The sequence below is a fragment of the Ictidomys tridecemlineatus genome, chromosome 5 (assembly GCF_052094955.1).
Source record: "Ictidomys tridecemlineatus isolate mIctTri1 chromosome 5, mIctTri1.hap1, whole genome shotgun sequence".
In the NCBI taxonomy this organism is placed as follows: Eukaryota; Metazoa; Chordata; class Mammalia; order Rodentia; family Sciuridae; genus Ictidomys; species Ictidomys tridecemlineatus.
Genome location: NC_135481.1, coordinates 45,493,200 through 45,506,475, shown reverse-complemented (window position 1 = coordinate 45,506,475; position 13,276 = coordinate 45,493,200). Strand labels below are relative to the sequence as shown.

Sequence of the window (13,276 nt, the reverse complement as noted above, 5' to 3'; positions counted from 1 at the left end):
ACATTGTTTCACTCCACCTATTTCAGCTAACTCATCTTTAAAATTAGTGAAACAAAAAGTTCCATATACTTTTCACTTTTTGATGATGATCTATTATTAAAGAGTGCTGGGATTTGAAAAGGTATCCGGGTCCTACAGACGTCTGACAAGACTACAGAAGTTGAGTAATTGTCATCAATGAAGATTACTGTGGGGTAATGGTTATGAAACTGTTTTCTACTTTTGCATGGGAATTTAACCTCCCAATTAACATTCCAGTTTTGTTCCTGGGGCAATCAGATAAAACTGGCATGTTACCAGGGAATACTGCTGGTGATGAACGTGACCCCTGATTGGCAGCCTGCATCTGGCCTGGGCAGACCATCCATAACTTATGGGCAGCCGCATCTTTGTGATTGTATGAGTGTGGCAACAGTTGTAGCTAGGGACATCTTTTGCAGGGTCCCCAAATGCTGTGCTTGTGAAGTTGTTGTAAGATATACTGGCTCCTCCGGTGCCTGAGGCATTTAAGCCTTGGTGACTTTCACACAAGCCTGCTGTGGCCTGAGCAGGAATCTGGGGGTGGGAAATTGAGAGCCAGTCCCTGAACAGCTACAAGGATTTTTGCATAAGAGCATTGCCTGACACTTCTAGCTAGGAAGCCAGTGTTCTCATCTTTTGTACTTTTGAGAAGACCAGTCCCGATATGTTTTCTACTTTAAAATGATCATAAATGGCATTTATTACTATTAAGAAAATAAAAGAACATTTCCTCTTATGTGTCTTGGTCTCTGGTTATAACTGAGTCTTTCCTACAAGGAAAGGTCCCTTTTTAATTCCTGGACCTGTGCTTACTTGATAGGGAATCTGAATAGTTATGCTTCCACCATCTAATACTAGCAGATTTAGGGGACCTTCAAGGAAGGATAGGCCACATCATACAGGGTCAAATCACAAGAGCTCTCCCCAGTGCTAGACAGTTATGATGATTTTATACTTATTTGCTTATTTCCTACCACCTCATTCTTTGGAGCTCCGTTTTTCAGACCCAGACATGAAAAAGGTCTTTTGACTACCTTATCTCAACTCTTCTTTCTCTAATCCTTTCCTTCCCCCTAGAGTTCATCTCACTTTACTGAGTCTCAACTAGCTTGAAATGCCCTTGGCTGGGAACATCCAAGATCATTGGTTGTTTCCATAAGCAGCTGATGAGTACGGTGTTTGATGTCTGTGCCTCATGCTCAGCACCAAGCTCAGAAATACACCTTCTCACCTCACTGCATGACTTATCTTAGGTTCCAAGAACCTAAGAGTGGCACTGCTGGTTGTGAGATTTGAGGGAAGAAAATTAGAACTATTTAGTGAAAAGGGAGGGGACAGGCAGCCAGAGAGAGGCATGCATAGTTGGAGCTGATCTTAGGAAAGAATGAAGCTCTCACAAAGTGGGCTCATCTAAGCAAGGCTGTTCCCAGGAATGACAACAGGAAATCTGAAAACCTACTCTCTCTTTTCCATGATCTTGCCCCTATTTCTCTATGACAACTTTGGTGGTGCAGTTGCTTAAAGACACACACACAATGATAGTGGGAATGTCAACTGTAACAGTTGATATAATCTTTTGGGAAAGCATGTACCTGACCCTATGGATTAAAGAAGGTGAATGCTGGGATTTGAAAAGGTATCCGGGTCCTACAGATGTCTGACAAGACCCTATAGATTCCATTCCTCAATATTTATTCCAGAAAGGTAAAATAAACCAATGAAACCACAAGCATGATTTTTTTTTTAACATTGAGAAAGATTACATAGCAATGAGGAACTATTCGAATAGCCACTGTGAGTTCAACTTTGACCATATACACATGCAAGAGGACAAAGACAAGAATGAAAACAGTTGTGACCAGGTGGTAAGATTATGTATGATTTACTGTATCTCCTTTAAAGAGTCTTCAGTCTGTTATCTTATTTAAATACAGAATGAAAACATTAACATTAGAATCATTTAGCCAAGAGGGATTTAGAATATTTCCTCATCCCTAAGGCACTTAAGAGTGATATGAATTGTCATTTTTATACCTGGGGTATACAAGCATTGTTAGGTCACAATATATAGTTTTATATTTTAAGCTGGTTTAAGTTGGATCAATTTAAATAGAGTCATGCTTATAGAATTATGTAATTTTACAAGTAAATGAATCTTTAAGACTTTCATTTTTAAAGCTTGAGATTTTGTTAAGTTCGAAGCTGACCCACAAATTTTCTGCCATTCACATAAGGTAAGCTTTTTAAGCCAAAAAAGATAACAATATTACTTAGTATTGTCATCAACTCTAGCTCTTATTCAGTGTGTAGCATTAGGTTCAGGACTACAACTTTCATATATATCATTTCTCTTTATTTTCAGTCACCAGAAACCAGGTTTCAATTTAATTAGGTTGCCCCAAATTAAATCACACTGAACAATGATTATGTAGAGCTTATCATTTGCTAGGCAATTTACCTGTACTAACATGTATTCACCCCTTTAATCCTGAGAACAAGCTTGTTAGGTAGATAATAATTTATTCCCACTGGGCAGATGAGGAAACTCAACTCAGGTGAGATATACTTGCCCAAGTTCTGGACTTACCTGGTGAGTGGTGGAGGCAGGATTCCAATTCTGCTAATCTGGCTCTAGAACCTGTTCCCCAAATCATTGCCTGATGCCCTACTCAGGAGTCTCTACAAAATAGTTTCTAATTCAGGCCAGCACTCCTTCAACTGCACCATATTGCATCCAATTTGGCAGATGAGAAAACTTGTCCATGGTCATATGATTAGTTAATGGTTGAAGATTAACTTCTTGACTTTGAATCTAATTATCTTCCTATTATCTCAGACTTCTGAGAATGAATAGAAAAATACCTAGCTAAAAAACAAAAACAAAAAGCTCAGGGAAATCAAGTCTAAGACCTCAAAAAAGACAAAACTCTTTGTCTTGCCACTATTTTAAGTAGACTTAGTCCTACAAGTTACTGACCAATGCTGGTCCTCAGAAATCCATGTCCTAGATAGGATGGGGAAGCATCTACATGAAGGAAGGATCTTCTGGGAGATATGGCCATCACTCCTGACCAAAATTTATGTGTTTGTGTTGTGCATGATTATGTGGGAAATGACATTCCAGTGATTGTGCAAATCATTTTCTGATTTTAAAAAATGCTCTAAGAAAAACAGCTTAGAGGATGTGATGTTTGGTTGTATGTTAACTTGGCTAGTTCATACTACAGTTATTTAATCAAAGTTTTGATGTGACAGTATTGTGTAGATTTTAGAAAAGAATTAACATCTACACTTGACCTTCAATAAAGGCAATTATCTTTGGTAGCTTGGCTACGCCTCATCCAATCAATTGATGACCTTATGAACAACAAGTCAGGTTTCCTGGAGAAGAAATTCTGCTTCTAACTACAGCATTAACTCAGCCTGAGTTTCCAGCTGATCCCATCTCGAGATTTCAGACTCACCAGCCACAATTACACGAATGAATTTTTTAGAATAAACCTATCTGTATCCACCCACCCACCCACTCACATGGTCCCATTTCTTCAGAGAATCCTAACTGATATACAGGTCTTGTCAGGACTTCAATATGCTCCCAAAATGCTGAGCACACAGATCCACTTGACATACAGATTATGGAAAAGCAGACATAGGCTGAAAATGAAGGAAGAAAAGTTTGGCCCCAGCGAAGGGAGGGACCAGAGCAAATGGTCCTCTCCCCCATCAGGTCCCAGTAGGCAAATTGTTAGAACAATCTCTATCCACCTAGTCAGAACTCAAAGAGGGTGTGCTTGCTGCGTAAGCAACTCAAGAGTCCCCATAGTGCAAAAATGACTGCTGGGAGGAAAGAATATACACTTAGATTTCTAGGAATTAATAACAAAGAAGGCATTCTCCTCAGTCAGGGCAAGCTCAAGTAATCCTGGCATCCTGGAGAATGCTGACAGACAGGAGCACCTTTACTCCTTCACTGTTTGGGGGATCCTATGTTACCCCATTTCCCAGGCTAGGAGAGTTTGATTTGCTTCCAGTTTGAAAAATAAATCTGTCTTTTCTTCCAACTTTCTTCTTCATTGCCATCTTTGGCAGTCTCCTCCCCTGAATGACTAGAGAGAGGCCAACAGGGAAAGGTGCAGGACAGGCAATTGATCTCACCTTGGCTTCTGAGGTGGGTTCCAAGAAGCAGAGGCGATTCCCAAGCCCCTCAGCAGCCAGGCAGAACTTCCTTTGCTCCTTGTGAATGCTTGCAATGCACTGGAGTACCACTTCATCTTCCTGCCAGGAGAAGAGACACAGTGTGAGTGGAAAGAGGCCGTCTCCCTCAGAATTAGGCAGGCGCCAATCCCCAATGACAGGCGCATCCTTTCTTTTGTTTTAAACCTTGTTAGTGAAGGAGAGTTTTTATCCACATGCTTATATTCACATGGCATTACTGAGCATCTGCTGTGAATCAGAATGCTACTAACTTCTGGAGTAAAGTCAGTCAAAGCAAATACAGGTTTAGCATCTCTCATCTGAAAATCCTCAATCCAAAATGCTCCAAAATCAAAAACTCTTTTGAGTTCAGAATAAGGCCGCGAGTGGAAAATTCCACAGCTGACTTCCTACAATGGGCCACAGTCAAAACACAGGTACACTAAGAATATTATATAAAATTACCTATGCATTAGATGTGTATATGAAATAATTTGTGTGTTTAGACTTGAATCTCATCCTAAAGATATATCATTTTCCAAGATCTGAAAAAAAAAATATGACATCCAAAACATTTCTAGTCCGAGCATTTTGATCAGATAAAGAATACTTAGCCTGACTGGGGAAAGGAGGGACTACACACGGCATGGGCCTCGCTTCTGAGATACACAAAAAGGCATACAGTCTATATGGCTGAGCAAAACACTTCAATGCTTAGATGAATATAAAAATAAATCTAAGCAATCTTTCCAAATATGGATTAAAGCAGTAAAATGGGATTAAAAGGGAACAGATACAGAAGAAACTGGATTGAAGTGACATTAATGGAGGGAGAGCTTACTTCAGGTTGTGGGAGAAATGTTTTGTTGGAGGAAGAAAGCATCGGCAGTAGGCAGCACATGTGTTGGGAATGATGGATTAAAGTTCTGGAGTGTCACAGAAGGGGAGTGGGAAAAGAAGCCTTGAAGATTCAAATTGGAAAGATGAATTAAAGGTCAGGCAGAAGAGTCATTCTGAATTCTCAAGGAAGGGAGCTCCTTCCCACATTCTCAAAAGCAGCCCTCCTAAAATTTCAGAAAGCTTGCTTTAACAGCATTCCTCTTGCTGATGGTCCTAGGAAGGAGTCTGAACTCCATTTTCACTCATATGTGCACTTCTTGCCTGAAGTAGAAAGGACCTTTTTCCTGCCAAAGCTTTCATCCTTGCTCCTCTCATGCTCTCTATCAAGTTAAACATCAGAAAGACTACAGTGTGGTTAGGTTAAAAACGTGACCAAAGAGGAGAGCCGGTTGCAGGTTCCTCCCTAGCATTAATTCATCCATTGCTCTATCTTGTCCTCATGCCCCACCCCACAGTATTGGGGTTTGTCCTTGAGTGTCTGTTAGGGTTTGAATGTGAAGTGTCCCCCAAAAGATTATGTGTGAGACAATGCAAGAAGGTTTAGAGGAGAAATGATTGGGTTATGACCAATCCATCAGTAAACTAACCCCTTGATGGGGACTAACTGAGTGGTAACTGAAGGTAGTAGGGTGAGGCCAGAGGATGTGGGTATTGGGTGTGTGGCCTGGGGGTATATATTTTGTATCTAGCTAGTGGAGTCTGCTTCCTGATCATGTGAGCTGCTTCCCTCCATCATACTCTTCCCCAATAAGGAAGGAAGACAGCTGTCAATGAACCAAGATCTCTGAAACCATGAGCCCTCCAATAAACTTTTCTTCCTCTATAATTATCAGGTCTTTTAGTCACAGTAGAGAAAAAGTTGACTTAAGCAGTGTTGGAAAGGTAGACCAAGTCAAAATGGTTTCTTAAACTGTTGTCTATGATGTATCTGTCAAGTCAATAAATAAAATGAGTCCACTAGGTAGGAGTGTGAACATGGTACTACTAACAGAGCCCACAAAAATGTCTGCTGCTGCCCCAAATAGGTGAGGGGCTATGGTGAAATTTGGGAAGCCACAAATTGCAGATGTATGAAAAGACTGGGGGCGGGGGGAAGAGTTTTACTAAGGCACTGAAATGTCATTGTCCATTATCATATTGAGTCAGTAAAAAAAATTCAAGAGCTTCTGCTTATGTGAAGTCAGTATTCAAGGTTCTCATTTTAATTGAGACAGAAGAAAACTCCAGAATATCACTGTTCCTAAAATTGGGGTTCAATGAAACGCCTGAAAGGAGTGAAATATTCTGTGTGGAGTTTCCATCTAGATCCTGTATCTACCAGAACTGATGTGACCCTCCTAAAGAGTACTGGCAGTAATGGAATACTCTTAGTTGTCAAAATTACTGGGGGCTGCTACTTGCATTTGGAACCCGGGGTCATGGAAGTTAAATGGTCTATAATGTAAGAAGAAGTCCTCAATGTACGTTATTTTTTTTTCTTCCAAAATACCAAGAACACCCTGCATTGAGAAATACAAAATTCATTGGTAAAACAAACAAATAACAAGAACCCAAAACAGGCATTTGAAAGAAAAAAGCATCTGATTACGGACCACATTTTCCCACAAATCAGTGAAATCAAGTTTCCCCTTTAAAGTTTGCTTTCAAGGTCCCTTTCCATGACTGCTTGTTCCATTCCCTTTCCTTCCAAGGTGCCCAAATCACCTTGATTTGACCTTGCACTGGATTGCTTGGGGTCTGTTTGTCTTCTGAGATTTTCCATATCCTTAAAACACAGGATTCCAAGAAAGGGATGGGAGAAACAAACCTGTTCTGATTCAATTTGTGAGGAGCGGCCCTGTCCCAATGTGTTTATATTTGGGCAGTGTGAGTGACACACATGTGAGTGTGGAGTTCTTGGCCAAACTGATGCTTCTTTTAATACTACTTTTTTTTTTTTTTCCAGATTCCATCTGGAACCTTATGCTCAATGCTGACCTAGCTGCTGACACCACCTGGAGTGGCAGCCTGCACCAGCCTTTGTTCCCTACAATAGCTAGACATCTGGAACCTTCAAGTGCTTGATATACTAAAATCTTTGCAGCAAATTTCAGTTGGAGTCACAAGATGAGTTAATTCAACTGATCTCATTGCTGCTTTCATTTCCTACTAATATACCAAACACAAGCCCCTTCAGTTCCCAGGCTTTCCAAATTTACTCATGCCTGTACTGACCTGCACTGTCTCCCTGCTAAGCAATTATTTCTCATCCTTTCTCAGTTTGCTCTAAATCAAATTTGGGTACTGCCCAAAGGTATCATTTCCAAGGCACCCCCCTTAATCAGAGGTTACAAATGCTTCTGCATCTTGCTTCTAGCTCTATAGAGGCCTACATTCCTCTCATTAGTCCCGGTGCTACATTTAGACTATTACTCTTCATCTATGTGCAAAACCTCTTCCATTTTGGTATGCAAAATCTACCCCCCATATCATCTTTGGCTACTTCTCTTATCATTTACGTGACTCTTAATGACAATCAAAAAAAAATCTAATACAACTTCAGTCTACTGACTATATCTACCAATGAAAAAGCATCCTGCTAGGATACTATGGCTATACACTGTTTTATAAGGAAAGACCCATTAATTATGTAATAATGAACTTGTGGGTACAAAGACTAGCTTCCAGCTTTTCTCTACTCCACTTCAGCTATCATCCCAAGTAACTTTATGGTTTATGTGAACCATCTGTCCAAAATGAACTTCTGTATCCAACTATTTCTACTCTGCTTCAGTAACATACCATGATAAACCTTCCTTTCCATCACCTGAAACAATTCCATTTCTAAAATCGAAACTAGACTCTTCCACTCTTTGAAACTGTTCTCTTGCTTTTCCATTCTCTTAGTTCCATTAGACAAGTTCAAGTTTTCCAGTTCCAAGAAGCCACCTCCACCCCCCCTTATTTCCTCTGCTTCAGTAAGAATGGCTGATCTTTTGATAGAAAAAAAAAGTAAAAACTGAGGGGTTATATGCCATTATAAATTTATGGTCTTCTGCTTCCTTATTTTTAGCTTGTTCTAATTCTGATTTCACTGGGATAAAACCATAGATATTCTTTTTTGTAGGAATCAGAGCACATATAATTCAGTCAATATCAAATAACTACATATATTATCTTTAAAAGAAAGAGAAATAGAAGAAAGTGCCAAGTTGGAGGGTAATCAGTAAGGTAGGGGTGAATAACGAGACCTTTCAGATTCAGCCCCTTGTCCTTATGGGTAAGGGGTATGAATCTTAAGTCCCTAGGAAATAATATCTTCAGGATCATATAAAGATGCCCTGCTTGTAATCCAAGAGGTCAAAATGTCTCAGCTGGATCTGCCCCCACTGTTGAGCTCTATCTAACACATCTGGCTCGTCTCTCCTTCATTCTCATGCCTCACTGCCTCCCAGCCAAGCTTACGCTTCCAAAATGCTTCCTCTTCAAACCCTCCATTCCCATATTCAATCTGTCCTCCCAGCTCTTCTTTCTGATGAATCCTTCCCATCTCATTTTTCTCCTGAGACCCCTGAAGTTAGGGCTTTCCCAAGAACTGGTCTTTGTCACCTTTCCTTGGCAATCTGTCCATTCTTCAGGCCTCTAGCTGCTTCTGAGGAGTTGCCACATGACTGGTGCCTCCAGCCACCTGGGCTTCTAGGGTTCTAAACCTCCACCTATTCCTAAATGATATCCTGGATTTGTGGACACTGACATGTCCCAATGCACACAAAGAACTTTTCAGTCTGTCACTTTTATTTTTCCCCATGTGTGTTAATGGCATTTCCAACTATGAAAACCAGGTTTGGATGACGTTATCTTCCCTTTCTCAGTTCTGCCTCTTTCCTGTTGCAGAGCACATGGGCAAAGGATAAAAAGGAGATTGAAGGTCTGAGGGTAAGACAGGCTCTTTTGGCATTCTTAATCTGGCCTATTTCCAGAGACAAGAGTCCTGATGCTTTTCGTGCTGAAAATTCTCAATGGCTTTCTCTCCAATGTTCACAAAACAAATACAAACTTCCCGAACTAGCATTTGAGGACTTCCAAATTCCCAGTCCCATGTCACCTACTACATCCGAATCAGGTGAACTGACAATCCCCAATGATAGGCATGTGTTTTTTGTTTTAAAATCTGGTTAGGAGACATCCCCTGCTCCCATGCCTATATTCTCATGACATCACAGAGCATTATCTTCTCTGTAGAGTTATACCCATGCAATGGAACTCTGGTGACTAATGTATTTTATGTACCAAATTACAATTTATTGCATGGATATATTTTTACATTATAATCTAAAGTTTATGAGAGCAGAAAACTTATGCTTTTTCATCTAAGCTGGGAATGGCATGTTTGGCAAAAACACATTGACTGACTGACAATCAGATTACAAGAGATTTCCTTACTCTCACCCATAAGGGTCACTGTTTCATTGATGGGCCAGAATGGAATAATCAAATGAGAACAGATACTGACATAATAAAGTGATAATGAGGTTTTTAAGTCCATTTCAAAAGTGTTTAGATTGCATTTCTTATTATCGATGATATCATTCATTTAGCACTTCTCTATCAGACTCTATACTGATATGTCCCCCTAGATTATTTAAGTCACCCTAACAACATAACCACTTTACAAGTGTGGACACCAAAGCTCAGAGGAGTTACGCAATTTTAATAACAGTGAATATCTAAAGAACAATCATTATGGACCACTGTGTTACAGTAACCGTTTAATCCTTACAAAACCCTAGAATGTGGGTACTAATATGCTCCCTACTTGGTGAAGGGGTGAGGCACAGAAAGGGTAAATGAATTCCCAGTGCCACACAGTTTTTAAATGAGACACCCAGACCTTGAACTGAGGGTTCTGAGGAGTCTGTCTTCTTTATCATGATGCCAAACTGGATCTCTTACTCCAAGATACTGACCTTACCAATAGAACTGAATTCATGTCTGCTGTCTCTAAGGCTCATAGTGATGGTATTGATAAAAATAGCTTGAAGCCCTTTCACATGGTCAAACAACATTGAATAGTAAAAAAAAAAAAAAATCATACAGCACATTGCCAGGGAGAACAGCCAGAGTGCTGAAGCCAATAAAAACATTTCTGTGACCAGTGACTGCAATACTGGAGGGAGTGATCATCAGCTCAAAAAGGGGGAAAGTGGTTAAAATCCAAGGTATATCATATGTCAGATTCCCTCCAAGCTATGTGGTTCATACGCGCCAGGCCCTCCAGTCATAGACTCAACCTGTGGTGGTGTTGAGTGATTGTCCCTGAACAAGGACATGCAGCCTTCAGCTTAGATCTTACTGTCACGGGTCATCTCTGACAAAGCAAGTACTTTTGGCCAAAGAACTTTGAACTTGAAAATGGAGCTTGCTTATTCCCTCCTATTGCTGCCTTCTCACTCCCTGGCTCACAGCCCAACGGCTGGAACAACAGAGTGCCACGTTTGCCATTTCTGAGCTGATGGTGGGGCACCTTGGCTCTCTCTCTTCTCTCTGGGTTGTTAGCAAAGAACATTCTGGGACAAGACAAAATGGCTGACAGCTCTATTTAAGGTAGATCATCAGGCAGCTGATGACAGCCCTATAGTTAGATCTGCGCATCACCAGTGCTGAGAAGCTCATGAGCCTGAACACACGGGACAGCGTGCAGGCCAGCAGAGCTCCCGGTCCATGTTCAAATGCAGAGTAAAATCCATAACCATTTGCTGCTTTAAAGGGGAAGACATGTCCTACCCACTTGTCTTGAATATCAGGCTCTATTTTAGGGAACTGATAAAGTTAGAGCTACTTGCTAAATATAGGTAAAGACATGGATGTCACCTTAATCTGAAGCTTTACCCCAAATCATCTCTTCAATAAAAAATAAGTGGGGGGCCAATGACAGTAGTTCATGCCTGAGATTCCAGCAACTCTGCAGGCTGAGAAAGGGGGACTGCAAGTTCCAGTCAGCCTCCACAACTTAGCATTTTACTCTAAAAAAAAAAAAATTGCTAGGGATGTGACTCAGTGGTAAAACACCCCTGGGGTCAATCCCTAGCACCAGGATAAAAAAAAAAAGAAAGAAAGAAAATGGATGGGCTTTTTGGATTGATAAGACAATCTGCAGATTACTTCACAGAGATTAATGGCACTGGTCACCTATTTCATATGTTCCAAATATGAATAGTTTTTACTGTTTGCATCTTTCAGTTTTAAGAGTCTCCCCTTTCCCTATGAATCCTCAGTGCCTAACATAGTACCTGAGCACTGCACAGAGAAACATTTGTGAACTCTATGAAAAGAATCATATTCTGAAAACTAATCATATTAACAAAAATGCTTATGCATAAAAATTATACAATAAAGATTTCTCTTAAAGGACTGATGATATTTGCTTCTATAGTGACCCTTGAGACATTCCAATTTTTAAAATTTTTTAAATATTTATTTTTAGTTGTAGATAGACACAGTACCTTTATTTTTATGTGGTGCTGAGGATTGAACCCAGTGCCTCTCACATGCTAGGTCAGTGCTCTACCACTGAGCCACAACCCCAGTCCCACATTCAAATATTCTTAATCCTACTTTATAAATTATAAACTTAAGGTATTAGATTAACTTTTGGGGTAAAGTTTTAGAATGAGGTCACACCCACAAATATTTAGCAAGTAGCCCAACTTTATCAACTAAATGTGTATAACCAGTCCAAAGTCCAACTCTCCAAGGATGAGAGTCAGCTTTTTGAAAAATTTGTCATTGCTTTTGTTTTGCTTTTAGTTTTAGTTTAATTACCCCTTTGGTATTTCTTTGTCTTAGCATCTATCAAAAATTTGGAATGGCTACCCACCTATCTCTGGATCCTTGATTACTGCAAAGTGCAGCAAGAGGGAAATTTCATGAGACCAAGAATCAAAGTTGATAAAGCTTCCCTTTCCTTTCACACTTTCATCATTTGGGTTGTGAAATACACATTCATGAAATACACATTAATTTACTTTTTTCTCCTATGCTCTGGAAGCTCCTTTTCGGTCTCATTTCCCTCTCTCTAATGCTGGGGTAGAGAGGATTGAATCCTTAGGTGCTCTTCTTTCCTGCACCCTTCTCTATGGTGGTTTCATGACTCAAAAGCTTTGTATAGCTTACAACACATTTGTCCCCCCAGATTAAACCTCTCCTCAGAATTCCAGACTTATACCTCCACCTGCATATTCAATATCTCCACTTGGATGTCCAAGAGGCATCTCAAGTTTAGGATGTCCAATGGATTGTCTCCCCCAGGGGTGTTCCTTCTGTCTCTTCCTCTACTTCAGGATATGGAAACTCCTTTCTTTAGGTTGCTCAAGCAAAAAGAAAATAAAAAATATCTTGAAGTTATATTGATTCTCTTTCACTTCACATCCACATCACTGAGAAATCCTGTCCATTCTACCTTTAACATAGTTGTAAGTTGCACCAACTTACATCCTCACCACCATCTACCAGCTCCTGCCATCTCTTGTCACAGTTACTGTAATCATCTCTGACTTTGTTTCTCACCATGTCTCTACACAGTGCCAGCGTCTTTTAAACCCGGGATCAATTCATTCCACTACTCAAAAACCCTCCAGTAGCTTCCTGTCTCATTAGGGGAAAGGTAGAATTCTCATCATAGCCTACCAAGTCCTAAGAATAGACCAGCCTCCAAATGCAAAATCACCAGGAAATACCACCTCATACCTGTTAACATGGTTATTACTTAAAAGAGAAGATGAGTTGGCAAGGATGTGGAACAAAGGGAACTCCTGTACACTTGATAGATACCAGTTACCGTTCCCAAGGTGGGAATGTAACATTACAGGTATTCTGGAAAAGAGTAGAGAGATTTTTTGAAAAATTAAAAAAAATATATAGAACACCATATGATTCAGTAATCCTGCCTGAGTACATATCAAGAGGAAATAAAATAATATTCCAAAGGAATATCTATACCCCTATATTCACAGCAGCATTGTTTATAATAGACAAGATACAAGTTAACTTAAATATTGACAGATGTTGGATAAAAAATCTTTCTCAGACATAAGAATACCATATGGGGCTGGGGATGTGGCTCAAGTGGTAGCGCGCTCGCCTGGCATGCGTGCGGCCAGGGTTCGATCCTCAGCACCACATA

The 13,276-nt window shown here is 40.1% G+C and overlaps 1 protein-coding gene across 8 annotated transcripts in view; it reads right to left on the bottom strand.

Moving 5' to 3' along the window:
• The window catches only part of Ryr3 (ryanodine receptor 3), a 556,303-nt gene that overhangs the window by 407,374 nt on the left and 135,653 nt on the right, over positions 1 to 13,276 (bottom strand). For all 8 annotated transcript variants that reach the window (XR_013438866.1, XM_078049887.1, XM_040274327.2 and 5 more), the window contains exon 2: positions 4,177 to 4,296. Coding sequence is in view for 7 of the 8 variants with exons in the window: in XM_078049887.1 (XP_077906013.1) it covers positions 4,177 to 4,296 (120 nt within the window). In the remaining variant the exon portion in view is untranslated. The remainder of the gene's footprint in view (positions 1 to 4,176; positions 4,297 to 13,276) is intronic.